At 36.2% G+C, this 20,610-nt stretch overlaps 1 protein-coding gene across 1 annotated transcript in view; it reads right to left on the bottom strand.

The window, feature by feature from the left end:
* Nucleotides 1–20,610, bottom strand: part of NCOA7 (nuclear receptor coactivator 7) — a 239,440-nt gene that overhangs the window by 33,195 nt on the left and 185,635 nt on the right. The window contains exons 11-13 of the mRNA XM_044676919.1: nucleotides 15,650–15,834; nucleotides 8,178–9,163; nucleotides 6,929–7,097 (exon numbers count right to left, since the gene is read on the bottom strand). Coding sequence (XP_044532854.1) covers nucleotides 6,929–7,097; nucleotides 8,178–9,163; nucleotides 15,650–15,834 — 1,340 coding nt within the window. The remainder of the gene's footprint in view (nucleotides 1–6,928; nucleotides 7,098–8,177; nucleotides 9,164–15,649; nucleotides 15,835–20,610) is intronic.

Raw genomic sequence — 20,610 nt, 5'->3', positions numbered from 1 at the left:
TACCTCTAGTATATATATATATATATATATATATATATATATATATATATATATATATATATATATATACTACATATCATATGATATGTAGTATGTAATATAATATTCATATTGTATAATATTTGACACCATGTTATAATTACTTGCTTGTTTTTAAGCCTATGAAGCAACAAAATGGCTCTTGAGGCCTATCTGATTCCCTTCTCTTTGGCCTTAGGGACTTTATTTTAGATGAAAATTATTAGTTTAGTAACAATCAGTCTAAGCCTCCAGTTAGGACAATTTCTAAGACATGTAAGGGATGCTTAAATTTGCATTTATATCTTTTGTTAAACTCTAGTTCCCTTATTAGATTGTAAGCTTATTGAGGGCAGGGACTATCTTTTGCCTCTTTTTGTATCACCAGAGCTCAGCATAGTGTCTGGCACATATTGATTCATGTCAATTAGAGGATCAGATTACGTATACCATAGAGCAGGGGTTGGCAACCTTTTTGGCCGTGAGAGCCATAAACGCCACATTTTTAAAAATGTAATTTTGTGAGAACCATACAGTGCTCACAGTGTGCGCTCTTGTAACAGCGCCTGAAAAAAAATGGACTTTATGGCTCCTGCAGAAAGAGCCATATCTGGCCCTCAAAAGAGCCATATGTTGCCGACCCCTGCCATAGAGAAACAAACATAGAAGCCTAGTCCTTGATAAACACAAAGACCTCAACTAGTGGGGTAAGAAAGAAAAATCTGACAAAAACTTCTGGAAAAACTAGAAAGCATTCTGACAAGAACTAGGGGAAAAAACCATATTACATTGAATACCATGACAAACTCCAAATGGGTACATAACTTACGCATTGAGTGATGTCATAAATTAAAGAATCAAGGATGAAATTACCTTTGATGTCAGTGGATAGGGGAAGAATTAGTTACCAAATAAGGGAAAGAGGGAATAATCCCAGAAGATAAAATGAACATTTTTTTATTATATAAAATGTAATGATTTGTACATTCAGAACAAGTGCAGCTAAAATTAGAATGAGTGTGTGTGTGTGTGCTTGCTACAGATATAAAATATTCTTTGCACTTTCATCTGAGTTCACTGTATTATTTTTACTTAACTGTTTAAATCTCCTATGAAGTTAGAGTAATCTATAAATGTCTAATGTAAAAATAAAAAGCATAAAAAAACCTTGATATTTTAAGAAAGAAAATTAGAAGGAAACTCTGATCAGTGCAAGGATTGGTCATGATTTCAGAGGAACAATAGAGAAACATACATCCCATTTCCCAAGGGAGATGTGTTAGACTCAGGACTTTTTTTGAAAAATACAGGAACGTTTTGCTTGACTATGTTTATTTGTTACAAGAGTCTCTCTCCCCCCTCTCTTCATACCCCATTTTTTTTGACAATTGTAAAGGGGACATAGGACAGAGAGAAAAGACATTTCTATGTATTTTAAAAATTAAATAAAAAGTATAGAGATTGAATTACATATGTATCAATTTGTCTTGATGTCTAATTTAGCCATAGAGAGAAGAATGGAATGAATAAAGAACTAGCCTCGAAGGCAGGAAGACCTAGGTTCAAATTTGACATACACTGGCTGTATGTCCTGTGGTAAGTTACTCAAGACTATAAGGTACAGAGAAGGTTCTGACCTACATTGGTAGAAGGTTTCCTTATCTAGGCATTCTCCATACGAGTGAAATTACAGGTCTTGTCCCTATTCCTATGCTTAAAAAAAAAGTCTGGGGATAGAGACACTTGGCAATTTCCAGAAGGTACTGGCTGTGGCCTCATTTGAAAGTACAATGCCATTTTCAGGAGCCCTTTGAGGGTTTTTGAGGCTTTGATTTTTATGAGGAATAGGGCCAACTTCCATTTCATACTAAATCTCTAAAAGGAGATATGAGGATCACAATCATAGTGTATCTGGGAATGTAAAGAATGGCACTTAAAAATCTAGCTAGTTGAATGACCCTAATCGTACTTCCAAGCTTTCCATTATTTAAAGGTGATGACCTGAAATATTTTGAATATCACCAAAAGCACCAATGCTTAATAGCTAGGTTTAATGAAAGGCAAAGAAGTGGAACAGATGGGCAAGTGAAGGCTTTCCTTCTCAATTCTTATTTCTCTCCTCATACTATTTCATGATGGTGGCAGGACACACGTAAGACTAAAAGAAGAACTATCTAATTCATGGATAATAGAGCCTTGGCAAAACTTAAGGAAAGAAAAAGGACAAATTTTGAAAAAAGTATAACAGAAGAATGAAATTTCATGTATTTTTCAGAAATAAACCAAAGGTAGCAAAAATAAATTTTGTGAGGGCAGAAATTGTTTAGTCTTTCTAATTCCAGAGCCTATTACTAGGCCTGACTCAGTAGTAAGTACTTAATAAATACTGTTTAATCTGGAAAGACCAACATGAAAACAAAGCAAAGTGAATGGAACCAGGAGAACATTGTATACAGTAACAAGAAAAAGAACGAGAAACAGCAATATTATCTAATGGACATTCATGAATGATTTAGCTATTCTTAGCAATACAGTGATCTAAGAAAATCCTCAAGGATTCATGATGAAAAACACTATCCACTCCCAAAGAAAGAACTGATGGCAGCTGAATGCAGATAGAGACATACTACATTTCACTTTATTTCTTCACTTTTCTTTTCTTTGTTTGAATTCTCTTTCACAAAATGATTACTATGGAAAGATGTTTCACTGGAAAGACCTCCAGGAATTGATGCAGAGCGAAAGGAGCAGAGCCAGAAGAACATTGTACACAGAGACTGATATACTGTGGTAAAATCGAATGTAATGGACTTCTGTACCAGCAGCAATACAATGACCCAGGATAATTCTGAGGGATTTATGGTAAAGATGCTACCCACATTCAGAGGAAGAACTACAGGAGAGGAAACACAGAAGAAAAACAACTGCTTGAACACATGGGTTGACGTGGACATGATTGGGGATATAGACTCGAAACGACCGCTCCAGTGCAACTATCAATAATGGAAATAGGTCTTGATATATGAAACATATAAAAACCAGTGGAAACGTACATCAGCTACGGGGTTGGGGGGGCTAGGAGGAGTGGAAGGAGGGGAAAGTAAGAACATGAACTATGGAAAATTTTTCTAAAAAAAAAAATTATAAATAAAAATTTATGGAAAGATGTTTCACACTATTACACATATAAGATTTATATCAGATCACCTGCCATAGCAGGGAACGGGGAGCAAAGGGAAGAAGGGAGGGTAAAAATTTGGCTCAAAACTTTAAAAAAAAGCCCAAAGTTTAAAACATTGTTTTTTCATGTAATTGAGGAAAAAATAAAATATTTTTAAAATAATGTTTAAATTGAAAAGTGACATCATATCCTAGAGGAAATATAGAGTCCAGTAGATAGGGTGACTACTTTGTTCAACTCTCCCAGCATGCAGCTACAATTACAAATAGAGGCAGGCAACAAGAGCTTACTGAGTATCAGGCACAAAGGTCACATATTTCTAGACAACCTCAAATCTGGAGTAGGAAAGCAAACAAAAGTTGTGGGAATATCAAGTGGGAGTCAAAAGAGAATATGGGAATTTACTTTGATGGAAAGATAAACTGACTAGCTTACAGTAATTTAACAGTTCAAAGCACCCAGCACATCAAACTATATATGCTAAGAATAAAAGTTTTTTTTCCTTCCCTCTTATTCCACACTGAGTCTGAATCTGAGTAAGGAAACAGCTATAGATTTGCCTGATTCTTCCAATATTTAAACATTTCCCCTAAGGCAGGTACTACTCTATAACTCCTTCCCCCAGAAGGGAGTCCCCTGAGCCTGCCAAGTGCCAATTCTGTTTGCTTAGCAGACAAATGGCAAAATCATTAACAAATAGTATATTCCTTTGATATTAAGCCATTAAACCACAGATCTGGATCTGGAAGAAAACTTTTATTGACAGATTCTGAAGTTCTAGTTGGGGAAACTCTTTTTGAGGTGACCCTCTTCATTTTACAGATGAGGAAATTGAAGCCCAATACAGGCTCAGTGACTTACTCAAGGCCATATAGGTAAGGTAGCAAATGCCTGAACCAGTATTTTAACTCTAGGCCTCTGACTCCAGGTTTAGCACTTTTTCCACTGTCTTACACTAAATAAAGGTGAAAGATTGCTTTTGAGAGTCACATAGAATTCCAAATCAATTAATTAAAAATTAGTTTGAGGAAGAAAACTAAATTAGTCTGGTTATTTGTTGATCAAAGATCAATAAGTTACCGACTATAAAATACCATATAATGGAATTCCTCCCAATGACACATTTTCAACAGACCACAAAAACCACCTGAATAATTGGGGGATGGTGGGGGAGATGGGGGTGGTGGGAATGATGTCTTCTATGAAAGATTTCTTGTTTGTAAAAAGAATGTCATTGAAATAGTTACAGGTAAATGGATCATGTCATATTACTGGAATTATTCTGCAACTATTACTGCAAGTGACTTTAGCAAGCATTGAATCTTGTAGGCAGCCCCTAACATGTAAAATAGATTTTACTTTACAAGTTAAAATTGGTTATTTAGAACCCCGCATGAATTTTCCATAGCAACAAGGTTCAAAATGATGGTAAGGACCCCAGAAGAGTCTGAATAAACCCGTTTAACCCTTGAAGCTAAATTAAAACCTAATAGTACAATAAAGACTAATAATAATAAGTTTTTATGATGCATTTCTATGGCAAAATTCATTCCAAGTTCTAGTATTGAATGAGAAAACAAGGTCTCTCCTCTCCTTTTTCTGCATCACTTTTCTAGTCAGAGTGGCTAAGTCAGGGCAATGAGTATATGGTGGTATAAACAGTATTCTAGGTAGCAGGTATTTTTTTGAGGAGTATGGTTGGGGGAGACAGAATTCTGTTAGTGAAAGCAAGGAATCTGGCCATATAGCAATTCATGTATGTTACCTATTGTGTTGTCTCTTTGACCTATACTATAGGATCAAGAATATTAAAATAATTTGTTCTTAAATTGTATCTTTTTTGAAAACTCATTCTATTTAGTTTAAAATGCATTTTTGAATGACATATAGACAAAATAGACTTTCTGACAACCTACCAGGGCAAAACAAGATCCAGTTTTATTTCTTGGGTGTTCTTCAGTGCTATAGTAAAAAATAAATCCTTAGAGTTTTCCAGGACAAACTGTAGATGACTACTGAAATGAATCTGATCATGTATCTAATTTATAGGGAATTCTTTCTTAACCCTAGACTTTAGGTCTCGTCTAAAATTTCAACACATTACCATAGGAAAGGTCATTTTCTTTCCTTTCCAATAGTTTCTACTATAAAAATGACAAAATTGCTATGAATGAATCTGCTTTAGGCAGATGTATTCTATTTTGTCTATGGGTTGGACTCTTTGTGCTCTCAAGTGCTTTAAGATCTTGTGATTTTATTATTCTGTTAGTGAATTAAGATTGAGGAAGCAGAGAGAGGGGATATAGAGGTCTAATGACTTGAAAAATTATTACATGGCTAATCTATAATCAATTTTTTTTACCATGGTGGTGCAAAATAGAAAAATACCTTCAATTATTTAATCTGTTTTAAGAATACTTTCATTCTTAAAGACATGTTCAATACACATCTTTTGTTTAATACAATACACTCTGTCATTTAATTCTATCAGACAAAATTCTCAGCATCCTCTATAGGGAAAAAAAATTCACAATATTACTTTCTTTCAAGGCACAACTTAGCATATATCTATGGACGTGTTCTTTAAATTTTATAAAATCCTTACAGAAATGACATTTATGAAGATAATATGAGGAATAGTTAAAGTGGGAGGAGACCCACTTATGAAGCAAGAGGTGGGGGGCAAGAGATATTCTAGATTTACTCTCATGAAAATGAAGCAGACCTAGAGAAAAACCTCTGTCTAGTGAACAAATTTTAGGGGATTCATTGAAGAACATGGACAAGAACTGAAAAGAAGGGATAGATAAGCACCTCTGGATAAAACAGCTATATTCATTGATATTTATGCCAAATTACTGCTTAAATATTTTCTAGAAATTATTCTTTTCAGGATTATAATGGTGTTTTCTTACCCAGAGGCAAGATATGTGTCACATATCTCCCTCTTCATACACACACACACACACACACACACACACACACACATAATTTCAGAGCTGGGCAGAATCTTCCATCTAGTGCCAATAGCAAAAGGGAAAACTGAAGCCAACAGCTATGTGAAGTGATTTGCCTAAGGTCTGAGAGAGGTATGGCAGAGCTGGAACCAGTACCTATATCTTTCCAAAATTATAAAAGGTTCTGAATAACTTGGATAATTAGATATAGACCAAAAAGGTGCCTTAGAAGACATTTGGTCTAGCTCCCATGAAACTGAAAACCAGGTTAAGAGACTTGCCCAAAGTTTTCAAGGAGCAAACAACAGAGCCATGATTTGGACAGATTCTCAGACTCTAAATCCAATGCTTTTTGGAACCATTACAATTTCTAGAAATTAAAGAAAAACTTTAAATCTGGAAATAATATAATTGGAAATGGCAAATATATGATGTTATTCACACAACAAAATATTATTTTTTTCCATTTGTTTTAAACAAATAGTATTCCTGGAAAATTTTTATACATCTGTACTATTGACAGATATTGCCATCACCATTCCACCCTATCTGAAGTTTTTCTCCTATATGTTTTTATCTACAATCAGAATTAATAGGAATTTTATCTGTTAGACTAAAAAGAAAATCTTTAACACAAATTAACTCGCTCTTAAGAGAAAGTTCTTCTAAACAAAATTAAATGGAAATAAAGAATTTTTCAAGCCTTATTCAAGAGCCATGCTAATAAAAATATACAAGATACATTTCTAATTTTACATTGTTATCAACTTACCTTTCTCGAGGAACTGCAAACCAGTACTCTGGCTGCTTTCTTCTCTTGCCATACTGTTGTACCATAGTTGTGATATGGGTAGCAAAGGATTTTCTCATGGGTTTTCCCACTTTGATACATAGAAACATTGGTGGTGTCTTGCTCTTCTCTTCTTTTGATGGAAGCATATCTGAACCAGGTTAAACAAATTTTTAAAAAAATCTACATTCTCTATATAACGACAATTCAGTTTTATAGCCTCAGTAAAATAATAAATATTTAAAGAATCAGTAGACATTGGTTGTGCAATATGACTTAAAAAGTCTTCTTTTACAAAATAGAGACTACCAATAATTTAATTGCACAGGCCAGATCAGTGTGAAGGGACATTCTGTTAGCACTAAAATACAAATTCCTCTATGAAACTCCTCATTTCTGAAACTCAAACTAGCTTCTTCCTACAAACCCTTAGGACATCAATATAATAAATTTATGCATATGGCAGAAACTTAATAAGTGTTTACGGGCTATTCAATAAAATGGTGATATTATGGTCTACCTCAGAAGATAATAGGATCCCAAGTACAGAGCTAGAAGGGACCTGATAGACCATCTAATATGACCTTTTCATTTTATAGATGAAGAAACTGAGGTCCAGGGAGGTGAGTAGCTACCACAAGGCAACATAGGTAGTAACTATTAGAGATGGGACAGTTCACTGAAATATTTTACATTGCCTTTTTGTACTGCAGAATTTAAAGATTTTAGAAAACCATTTCACGTACTTTAAAGATCCAAACTAATCAGCCAAAGTTCCTTAAAAGTTCAAAAACAAATTCTCTTTCCATTTCTCTGCCCCTCTCCAACTTCCACCCATCATCAATGGTTTCCTTCTATCCTAGTAATATATGTTTTATTTATTTATTTTTTTAAGACCCTTAACTTCTGTGTATTGGCTCTTTGGTGGAAGAGTGGTAAGGGTGGGTAATGGGGGTTAAGTGACTTGCCCAGAGTCACACAGCTGGGAAGTGTCAGAGGCCGGATTTGAACCTAGGATCTCCCGTCTCTAGGCCTGACTCTCAATCCACTGAGCTACCCAGCTGCCCCGTAATATATGTTTTAAATCCAGCATCAATATATAAACCCATTTCTTAACTCTAAGAGATAACATGATCTATTAGATATAATGAACTCTTTCAATATTGACAGTATTGTTGCCATGTATTGTAGCATTTGAAAAATTAACTAAAAACATACACACACAACCTACCTTCAATGGGTACCTGAATTCTTTTTAACAGCCACAATCTGATTTCTGATTTACTATCCACCTGTGCACCTTGGCAGCTCTTGTCCAGAGAGGATTCCAGTGAAGCATCCAGAGATTCTTTAACAACCCTCTCTTCTGTAGAAGGATCCATTTTCAATGAAAATGATTCTTTTTCAGAGCCTTTACCTGGCTTCTTGCTGTCATCTGCTTGAGGAACTGAACTACTAAGAGTAATATCTATGCCTAAGGGAAGATTGCTTTTGCCATCACTAATTTCTGACTTTTCTAAGTTTTCAATTAACTGTGATTCTTCCTTATTTTTATTAAGGTAGAATTCGATAAGTTTAACTTTATCTAGATCTTCATGAATGTTCAAAATTGATTCTACCTCATTTTGAGGAGAAATGGCTTGCTTATTCCCTTCAGGCCCCATATCTTGTTTCTCACAAGTTTCTAAATCTAGAGCACCCTTCAGCTCAGTATCATACTCTGTTCTTGAAAGATCCAGTGCTGGCTGGTTTAGTATTTCTAAACTGGAACTGGTTCCTTGTGATCTGGCCTTTTGAGACTCTTCTTGGTCAAGAGAAAGGCACTCCCTTGGAGTTTCTTTTTTGTCATCTCCACTCTCAGTTTGGGAGGAAAGTTCTTCCAGATCAACAAAGTCATCATCTTCTCCTAAAAGGGAGTTTTCTTTGGTTTTAGAATCAGATACCATTTTTGTCTTGGAGGTTTTCTTAATGTTAGCAGTCATCATAGCCAACTTGTTAGGTTCCTCCTTAGAACCCAAGGTCTCTGATTCCCTTAGAATGGAATTGTCAAAAGGCTTAATTTTGTAATCTGTTGACTTCTCCATTGGATTGGCTGAGTTGGAAATGAGGGAAGTAGTGGTTTCTCCATTCTGCTGCCTTTTTTCCTTATTGAGAGATTTGAATTTACTGAATGGATTTATATCCTTCTCAGAAGCCAGGTCCTCCCACTCTCCAGGCCTGTACAGAGGACAAAGATCCTGTGGTAGGTCACTGTCAGGAAGAAATGGTGGATGCACATGGAATGTTAAAACACAAAATAAAAACCAAAATGGAGGAAAAAACAAAACAAAACAAACTCAAAAGAAAAAAGATAACTAAAATATGTTTAAATGATTTTAGAAGGATGAATCTAAATCAAAAAATAACATCTTCAAAACTAAACATAAGGAAATTAAAACAATGATGTCAGGAAAGGAAAATGATGTTTTGTACCTTAATGGAAAAGTATGGATGGCTTTTGAAGTCATGTATGACAAATATAGAACATGGAATGTGTCTTAAGCTTTTATAAGGTAAAAGAATCATATTGCTAATTTTCCTGAAGGATAGGGTAGGGAAGGAAAATATCTCAGTCCTAAGGATTGGAATGAGAAAAAACACTAAATGTTTTTTCTTTTTGGCAAATACTCTAGAAACTTATTATAATCAGTTCTTTATGTCTCACTTACTTAATGTTATTTAAAAAGTTACTATATAAATAACATAAGAACTTTTTGCTAAAATGCTGTTCAATCAATCAATATTTATTAAGCACCTACTAGATACCAGGCTTCATGTGTACAAGGATGAAAGTGAACCAATACTTGACCTCAAGGAATACACATTCATATGGTGTTACAGAGCAATATCATAGGCAAATTTCTCCCGAATAAACTTCTATTCCCTGAAACAAATTACCATAGATGGAGTGTAATTTGGGGGTACCTACTTGCCCAAATTTATGTTATGAGGAAAAGTGGTAGCAAAGCTTTAGTGTAAAATATTTCATAGTTTTAAAGACTTTCAGAAAAAGCATTTGCTTTTAATTGCCTACTGGATACAAAAGATTCAGCCAAGCTTGTTAACTATAAATTTTTAATGTGGGTATTATAGAGATGAAATTAGGAATATATGTTGATAAGGTTTTGATAAGCTAAGGAATCTGGAAAGTTGTCTCAGAGGCTGGAGAGTGGCTGAGGCAGAAAGAATTTTGTGCAAGGCTTGGAACTTAAAGAGGGAAGGGCGGGAAGAGTTCTGAGAGGGTTAATCCTTGTCTGTGATAGATTAGGTGCTCTGCTTTCTCTTTCTGACCATAGTCCTGCTTCTTAAGTGAAAGGAAGAGAAACACTTGAAAATATCTTAGAGTGGGAAACTATGGAAAACACCAGGAAGAAGACTTGTTTATACCTGCTGCTGTGACAACTTTTGTTTGGAAGAAGAAATGCCAGAAGACCTTGTTTGCCTTAAACTCTGAGGGAAACCTAGTCTAGAGCCACACATAGCTTTAGTGAGCTTAGTCAGTTTGGCTCACTATCTTCATTAATCTGGAGACAACTTTAAATAATAGATAAATAAGAATTTAGTTAGCTTATCATAGATAGTTTGGGGATTGTAGTAAGAGTTAAGGAGCCATAGGGTAGCTAAGTTGAATTCCTGAGACCAAGAAGAAATTCCTTTTGTGACAAAAGTGGGGGGTTGGATTTATTTAGCTTTCTTTAGTGTTAAGGAACCTTTTATATATCCTTATTATCCTCAAACCTTTATTCCATAATAAAAGTTATAATTTTTGTAAGAAGGATCTACAGATCAGTTTGTGCACTGAGCCCTAAAGAGGGAAACTATGGATACTTTGTGTGAATATCTAGCAAAGATATACAACAATATCCTCCTTATTATCACATTTATTAATGTTATTATTACAGTATTCATATAAAAAGTATAAATGCAATAAAGTAATTTTATGGCAATTGTGTTGGGCTATCTGATGAAGCCCCATGTTGTTTGGATATAATCAATTTCTGGTACAATTACTATAGAGAATCTTTTTCTATAAAAACAATAATCTCCCTTTTTATTCTAGTACTCTTCCAAGTTTATTTTAATCACTTAAATATTAAAAAAAAATCAGATGGTGTAATAATTAAATTATGAGACTGACAGCAGCTTAATAACTTTATTAAATCAAAGTAATAGTAGTAGTAGTAAAGAGAGGGAAAGGTAGGAAAGAAGTAGAGAGATACTTAGCTTTCTAATCTATCGGCCACCATGATGAGTCTGTAGCTAAACTCCAATAAGGGTTCCTTCCTCTCTCCTTGCTCCACCAAAAGACCCAGACAGGCTCCTGGTCTGACTTTATAAGCTCTTTTCTCCACCCACTAACTCTCACATGTCACATCTTGGGAACCAATCATAGTTTCTTAATTTTCCTGGGCCGCCCAGGGAGGCAGTGTCCATGGAATCAGTTTCCTGTTTCATTGGTTCTTTGGTTCTTTAACTTCCTTTCTCTGAGGGTTTATCTATACTCAGTGGTATTTGACCTCCATGTCACTGAAGATGATGTTAAAAAAAAAAATCTGACACAATGGAGAGAGAAATTTGATCTAAAATGTTTTGTTACACAATATTACTTTCAGTTACTATGTTTTAGCTATGAACTATATGTTCTGTTAAAAAAAAAGTACACTCACACTGTGGATCATGGCCAAGTTAAGAGGGGAAATAGAGCTCACTTTTGAGTGAGAAATCTTTTGTTATGCCTTTGTTTTGCTGACTCATTGTCAAATGGGATGTGCAATACGAATTCCTGAATTTTTTATTATTGTTTTTCTTTATATTTACAATAGGGTATTTGATTTTTTCTCTTTCTTCCTATTTTTTGTACTTGAGTACATGAAATCAGTATTAATATTTTTGATTTTGAAGGATAAGTTTACAATATCTATTATCCCTAATACCAATGCATACCCAAAAGCTTTATAGACTATGGAAACCTGCCACTGATTGTTAAGTATTATGGGACTTTAATGATTGTGTCTGATTTCAGAGGAAGGGATCATAAAAGAGCCACTGCATAGTGTAAGGAAATACAAGGTCAAGGAGACTAACAAGGTCAAGAAGACCAATAATCCCTGGGGACTGATGAGTATCTGTGCCAAGACAAAGGACTTGTTTTGAGGTTTGAGGAAGTGCTGTTTGACAAATCCAAATGCTGGACTTCCCCATGCCAGATTCCTACAAGTACCTTGGTCTGGCTTTCATTTTGGCTCCCCTATCCCTGATATTGAAGGTAAAATCAGACCATGTAATCACACTTCCCTTTTACCTTAAAATCTAGTCCCTTCTCTTTTGTAGTATGGCAATTTTTTGTAGTCCTGGCTGCTGATGGGTAAGTGCAATTTTGTTGCAATTGTCCTGTAGGCTTATAGGACATAAATCATTTTAATTTGGTCTTGCTGTTGATTCAAGGTCCTGTTATGGTTTTTTTTTACTCATGGTTTTATACACATAAGATGTTGATCCAGAATTTTATTTTTTTCTCTTCTATTGGGTTTTTGGTTTCCTTTTGAGAACTGATTCATATACTTCATAACTCAGTCATGTATCCCAGGATGATTCTAATATTAGTCAACATCCTCCTGGGGGGGGGGGCTGGAATGCAAAATTATACTAAAATCCAAGGTTGAAAATCTTTTAGAGAAATTTTAGGAAAAGAAAATCATCAACATCCCAAATCAAGAAAGCAGATCTTTTAGAGAAGGTGCCATAAGGATGCCTACAGAAACCACACACTACATCAAAAGATACAGAGTGAACTTTGGAATATAATGAACTGAACTGAAGGGGGTTGAAGATATAATTTATTCTGAATGTAAAATCTTATGCTGAAGGAGAGAGCCCACTAATTGGATTTTTGTCAATGTGTCTATCAATCATTTTTTTGCTTTCTTTCTCTTTTCCCTGAATTGTTGCAATTCCCTCTAGGTAAAGTGCCATATTCTATACACCTCTAGTAAGAAAATCTTTAGAGGTATAAGCTGGTTATATGAAATGATTCATTGGGCAGACTAGGAATGTTAATTTGCCAAGTCCCTATGTGGGGAGATGTTAACATGCTTATCTCCCAACAGAATCACGGGGAGGGGGGGAATTATCAGAAGCAAATTTCCCTCTCCATTGTGTCTTTTTTTAAAACATCATCTCTCAGTGACCTGGAGGTCAAATGCGACTGAGTAAATTCAGGTATAAATAAACCCTCAGAGAAAGGAAGTTAAAGAACCAAAGAACCAACGAGACAGGGAAACTGATTCCACAGGCACTGCCCCGCCTGGGTGGCCCAGGCAAATTAAGAAACTATGATTGGTTCCTGAGATGTGATGTGTGAGAGTTATTGGGTGGAGAAAAGAGCTTATAAAGTCAGATCAGGAGCCTGTCTGGATGTTCTGGATGGAGCATGGATTGAGGAAGGAACCCTTGTTGGAGTTTAGCTACAAGCTCATCATGGTAGCCAATAGATTAGAAAACTATCTCTCTACCTTTTTCCTATCTTTCCCTCTCTTTACTACTACTACTATTACTTTGATTTAATAAAGTTATTAAGCTATCACTCATAATTTTAACGATCACAATGGGAAATGACACCTAGCATCAGTATGAAGAAAATGTGCCACTATAACCTCACTCTTCATCTTCCCAATTATTGGATATAAAACACAGCGAAGATGGGAGAAAGCTCTTTTCAGCTGAGAAGATTTTATTTTAAAGAGGTTAGGGCAAATTCAGAAGATGTTGGCCTTTTCTTGTGGTATAATGGTAAATGACCATCAGCTAGTAAATATTATTAAACTAAGATCTTGTAAGGCAGTGAATTCATATAGATGCAACATAGGTTGGGAGCCCAAAATTCATTGACATGTCAGTTGTTTCAGACTACAAATAAGGAATTTTCCCATCACATATTATGCTCCATAATGGGTGGGTTCCCAGACTAGCCTTTCAAAGCTTATCTAACTCATCACGTACCTCAGTATCTAAGTATAAGTATGTATACTAAGTGTAGTATTAAGAATCTGGACTAATACTATATCTGGTATTGATAAAGTACTTCTACAGACATAAACTTATTTGAACCTCACAAAAACTGAAAAGTAGGTAGAGGTGTTATCATCACCATATATAAGAGAAACAAATGGGTTAATGGTGAGTATTAGTATACATGAAGAACAGACAGTATAACCTAGTCCAATGATGGCAAAACTAGGCCACAGGTGCCAAAGAGGGCATGCAGAACATTCTCAGTTGGCACATGCACTGTCATCCCTCACCAGAGTTTGCTACTAGAAAGGCAGAGGGACTTGGGTGGAGCTTTTGCCTTCCCACTCTCCACTATGCCTGAGGACATTTTTTCACATCACCCACCCCTTTGCCCAGAAGCCCAATGGGAATGTTTCTCCCTTTCCTTGCATGAGGTAAAGGGAGGGGCTGTACATGGCACTGGGTCTGGGGGTAGGGGACATAGCACAAAGTCTCTGGGGGCAGGGGTGGGGCACAACACACTGTCTCTGAAAGGTTTGTCATCACTGACCTAGGCTGTTTTCAGTCTTCTAACTCCTTCATAAAAAAGGCACTTCTCTACAGTATTAAAGGTTAGGGTTTTGCAACAAGAAAATAGGATGAGAGTTAGGCACTGCATGGGTGTTAGTAGATTAGGGGGGAAAAAAGGATGAAAATTTACCTTTCCTTTCTGATTATCCATCCTACCCCAAAAGACATAGAACTATAGCAAGGCTAAAAGCAGGTCAAGGGGGAAAGGACTCCTAGCCATTGCTGACATGCTGAATGAACAATACTGAAGGAGAAGGAAATCATGAGTAGGGAGAAGGAGGAAAGCTATTAAGTTGGGAAAGCTCTTTGTATAAAGGTAAGTTAGGAGTATTCCTGGTTATGGACTCTTGGAGGAAATTCTTGTTGGTCTATTGCTGAAAGATTTTTATTAAAAAAGGAACTCCTTTCCTGTTTTTAGCTATTATTTAGTCAATGAATTAAAATTCTTACTGTAGAAATCCTTTCCCCCTTCTTTAGCCCAATTTTGCTTATAAAGTAGGTTGTTGTCTCAGAGAAAAGAAGGTAGAAATGCCATGAGTGTATAAAGTCCTTTTGTGGTTCTCTTTTGAGAGTAAAGATTATTTTTGTCTTTTATTTTTAATTTCCAGTTGCCTGGGACTAGTAAGTGCTTAAAAGTTTCTTGATTGATTTTTTTTCTTCCTTTCTTACCTATTGAATTGCTTTCTGGCTCACTAATTTTGTTACTTCCCCCCCCCCCCCCAAAGGCTCAGTTTTTTTTTAACCCTTAATTTCTGTGTATTGGCTCCTTGGTGGGCAATGGGGGTCAAGTGACTTGCCCAGGGTCACACAGCTGGGAAGTGTCTGAGGCCAGATTTGAACCTACCACCTCCTGTCTTTAGGCCTGACTCTCAATCTACTGAGCTACCCAGCTGCCCTCTAAGGCTCAGTTTTATTATTTTCTTGAAAACACTAAAAACTGCCAATGACAAATTCATATACAAACACTCCTGATACATTGTGGGATCTATCCTTTCCTCACAAAACCAAATTTTGGTTTTCCTCCTTTGCATCTTTAAGTCTCTTCTACTTCCCACTCTCATAAAAATAAAGAATCCCTCTTACGATGGTAATGCATCTTTAATCTTCATGTGGGAGATATCATTGTAGAGTGCAATGGAAACAACTTCTTCCATGGGGCAGATGAGGCCATACTCTTCACACCCATTCTCAATAACCAGAGGATCAGACTTGTGAGGATCAAACATGATGTTGTTAGGTGTGACAATCATGACACCTCCAACTACACCCTTGAAAGGGAAAGAAAAGAAAGATGTAAACATATTGGCATGTAGATTTATAACTATCATAACAGGTCTTTTATAAATACATGTTATTTCAGTTTTTCAGAATTTTGTACTACATTCCCCTCTCATATTCTTTTAATGGGGATCAGTGACTTGCCCAGGGTCACACATTTGAACCTAAGACTTCCCATTTTCAAGCCTGGCTCTCTAACCATTGAGTGACCTATCTGCCCCACCCCCATGTTTTTTCAATGCCTTTATTTTTTTGGGTGTCTCAAAAAAACACATTTAAGGTTTTTTGGATGCAATGACAAATAATAGAAGGGCACTGAACCCTGTTAAAGAAAAGGGGATATATAAACCCAAGTGCTATTTCTCTGGGTTGACAGACTCTATAATCTGAGCCTGCCAAGCTAACTCAAGATCCTCAGGTGGTAGATGGATCTAGGCTAAGTGAGAGATGAGGTTGCCTAGATGATCACCAAATGTGCTAGTAATCCCTAGGATTTATGAAGTTCAGCTTAGCCAAGCCTACACCTCTTTAAAAGTACCCAAGCTGAAGTATTAAGTGAGGGGTTGTATGATGATCAACAACTCCTCTAGCTCCTTGGCTTGGGGTTGGGTTTGATGATAAAGGAATGATTTGGGCTAGTATTGATTTATTAATTAATACTAATGCTAATAATATGACTGTGGTATGAAAAATCCCTTTCCCTATAGCTGTAGATGTCACTAGTCAGGAAAGGAGCACAAATCTTCAGCTGGATTAAACCTTAACAGGATTTATTGCTTATCTTAAGGGTTAGGAACAAGGAATCAGGATAGAGTTTAGGGGATGCTATACTATGGCTAATTAAGTTAAGGTAATCTAAATATATAAGTAACAGGTTGATGTCAGGCTAGAGATTCTTCTCCCTCATACAATCCCCAATTTCACCCAGCCATGGTGCAAACCAAAGGACAGGGAAGGATAATGATGTTCTTAGCAGCTTGATGTTATTCTCTCTCAGCCCTATTTGTATCAGGAGAAATGAACTTCCTATGGTGCTCAGGTATGGATGCTGGATTTGCAAGTCTATGGCCTACCCTCTCATACACCACCCTCCTCCCAGAATTCCTTTCTCCAAATGAGACCCTGGGTGGTGCAGTTCAAGGGTATTCATAGAGGTGGTCCCAGCTGTCTCTTGGCCCTGGCTCAGGCCACCTAAGTAAATTCTAAGTTCTTTAACCTATGATCCTGTCATTCAAGCTGTTTACCATCTTGTCCCAAAAGTTCCTTATCACAACCCAGAATGGTTATATCTTTATTTTAGTATCAGCTCAGGCATTAGTTTTGTTAACTTGGACAAAGCAGTCTGCTGAGTTTTAGATTTCTGATTTTTAAATTAAGGGGAAATAGAGCAGAGATGATCTTTAAGATTTCTTTTAGCCCTGAAATTCCATGATTTACAATTCATTCATTCTAGTTCTCCATCAGGTATCATGCCTAAAAGTATACATAACTGCCTTTACGATGACCATATCTTCTTTGACTTCCTTCATGTCCCAACTAAAATCTTACTTTCTATAAGAAACCATGTCCAATTCTCCTTAATTCTAGAGCCTTTCTTTTGTGAATTATTTCTGGTTAATCCTTTATATGCCCTCTTTGTACATTGTTGTTTGCATCTTTTCTCTCTCATTAGACTGTGAGCACCTTGAGAGCAGGATTATCTTTGCTCTCCCTTTTTTTTTTTTTTTTTTTTTTTTTTTGGTATTCCCAGAACTTGGCATAGTGCCCAGCAAGTGATTAATCAATGTTTATATTAATTAACAGTGCATTAAAATTACAACTACCAAGTAAAGTACAGTGTGACAACTTTGTTTTAGAAAATCCCCTGACAAGCCCTTGTCCTTACTGAACAATAAACCCTCATGCACCCCTTGATTACCCTAGATAGAAATTTTAACTGCTCTTTTTTGTGGGAAGCCAATAAAAGAATAGATAAAAATCTGAGACTCCTCTTTTGACCCCTTTTGTGATCCTTGTGATTTCTTCTTGAAAAGTATTATGGCCTTACTGAAAAGCTTTAAGTTCCTATCAAACCTGAATTTAAAGGGTTAATACTGTTAACACAGCAAGGAATGCTGCTGCCTGTTATAGCTAAGGCCAAGATACTCCCCAACTTGGCTTTCTGATAAGAACCTAGTCAAAATTCAGCCTTGGCCTTGGTCTATTCTGAAGCCAATGTTTTGTGTTTTGATGTGACATAATTTGTAACTTCTGCGCATCTGCAAAGTTTCAGGGGGTTCTTTTGTGTGAAATGAGTCTTGAAATATATATAATAAACTCCATGCTCCTGGAGCCAGAGCTGGAAGCATGAAGTAAAAGACATTTCCCTTGTCCTGTCCTTATTTCCTTATCAACTAAACTGTCATCAGATTATCAGCAATGATAAAGAGATCTCCACAATTGGCGCCTGAACAGGTACTTTGCATCACTGGATTCAGGTAAATATTTGCTCTCCCCTTCAGACAACTCCCAAATTACTGCAGTTTAGTTTTTGCCCAAAGAAGGGCAAGAAATCCAGAGTTTTCAGAATTCTCCCCTTAAGGGAAGACACTAGAAGTAAAAGAATAGATTAACAGGATGGGACACAGTGAATCAAAGGAAAGAACTCTTTTAATTGATAACTAAGCACATCCTCAGAAAATGGGGAGTAAAAGTTAGTAAAGAACAGTTCACTAAATTTCTTGATCTTATTCAAAATTGTAACCCGATTCCCTTAGAATTCTGGCAAAAAGTTGGCAATAATTTGAAAAATTATTATACTGAGCATGGATCAGAACAAATGTCAGAAAAAAATTTCATTGGCTGCTGAAAAAACAACTTTGTTATCTGGTCAGAATGAAGAGAATGAAATCTTTAAGGTTTCCATCTTATAAAAAATATTGGTTCCAAGGCAAAAGAACAGTAAAGTCTAGGCAATGTGGGTTATGACACTTGCCCAGGGTCACACAGGTATGAAGAATCTGAGGCAAATTTGAACCCAGGACCTCTCATCTCTAGGCCTGGTTCTCAATCCACTAAACCAACTCTATTATGGTTTTTATGGCCATGTGGCCATAACTTTTTTTTATCATAACTAGGATAAGAGATATCTGTGAAATCTTGGGAAAATCACAGTATCTCTGAGTGTTACTCAACTAAGAAATGGGAAGGGTTGAAATGGATGGTCTAAGGTCCCTTCTAGTTGGTGTCTTAATCTGAAGTATTTTCACCTGAGGCAAAAACAGGTGAGTAGGCAATGGAGTGGTGGCTTGCTCAGAGTAGTAGAATTATGATCTGAATCCAAAGTCTATGGCTCCAGATCCCATGCTATTACTACTATATCATATTGCCTTAAAGTTCTGATAGAGGTGGAAATTACAACTAGGAGAAGTGAGGTGAATTGTCCAGGGGAGTACAACTAGTAAATAACAGAACTAGGAAGGATCAGTCATCTTTAAGTACATGAAAGGCTGTCACATGCAAGAAGGATTCAACTTGTTCTGTCCTATAGGGTAGAATCAGGGACAATGGGTAGAAGTTCCAGAGGTAGATTTAGGTCTGACCTTGAGACAAACTTCCTAAGGATCATAGCTGACCTCCAAAAGAATGAGCAGACTGAGATTTCCCTCTTCCTAAGGTCTTTAAAGCAAAGGCTAGATGATCATTTGTAAATTAGGGTTAAGCAGGTATTTTCTTCAGGGACAATTTGGTCTAGATTATCTGTGAGGTCCCGGAAAGTCCTGAGATTCTTCAGTAACCTCCATACCATAAAAAGACATTGGAAGGAATTCACAGAGAAAGAGGATAAGAATTTTTAATGAGGACTACAATGGTTATGTGTTAATAAAAAGAAAAGAAAAAAGTTAAATAAGGCCACTGGCATAATTAAATTGGGAGGGAGGTCAATCTAACCCTTGCTCCATCCTGATGATGGGGAAAGCTGATCACTGACCAGTATAAGCCTACAATAGGAAGCTAAGAAGTGATCCTTGGGGTAGTAGCTAGGTTTGGAGTCAGAAAGATCTGAATTCAAATATTTCAAATACCTCTGATACTTCTTAGCTCTGCAACCCTGGGTTACACCTTCAGTTTCCTCATCTATAAAATGGGGATAATAATAATATCTCCCAAGACTGTTTGTGAGGATTGAATGAGATGATAATTGTTAAGTGCTTAGCATGGTGTTTCGTACAGAGTAAATATTATATAAATGTTAGCTGTTGTTATTGTTAGTTGTGGTATTTAGTTTGAGGAAGAATATGAGACAAGGCTCTTTCTGAAGAAGGTGTCCATTTACTCCTTGTCAGGGAAGAAATGTTGTAACCCTTTTCACCCTGTGATAACTATGGATTTGGTTTCAGCTCAACAATTCAAATGTTTTTCCTACCTCCTTCTTCCCAAAATTTGTTGTTGTTATAAACATTCGTATAGGAAACTCCTGGTGAGGAAACTCTATCACCAAAGACTGGTGCCTGCTCTGTAAGTTAGGATGCCTGGGTCACAGAGAGTTTATGTAGTTTTTTCTAGTCATATAGTCAATATGTATTAGAGACAGGGACTTGAACTTAAGTCTTCTTGACTATGAAGCAGACTTTCTGGTTATTAATCAGAATGCCTGATTATTTTTGAATAAATAAAAGTTTTACTAGTGATTTCATCATGCATTTGAATTATTGTCTTCTCTTTTTATACTGTTTTGTTTTTCCACATAGTTTTCTTTTCCAATCACTACTAGCTATTTTTCACAT

The sequence above is a fragment of the Gracilinanus agilis genome, chromosome 4 (assembly GCF_016433145.1).
Source record: "Gracilinanus agilis isolate LMUSP501 chromosome 4, AgileGrace, whole genome shotgun sequence".
NCBI lineage: Eukaryota > Metazoa > Chordata > Mammalia > Didelphimorphia > Didelphidae > Gracilinanus > Gracilinanus agilis.
Note: the sequence above shows the minus strand (reverse complement) of the source record. Positions and strands in the feature narration are given on the sequence as shown.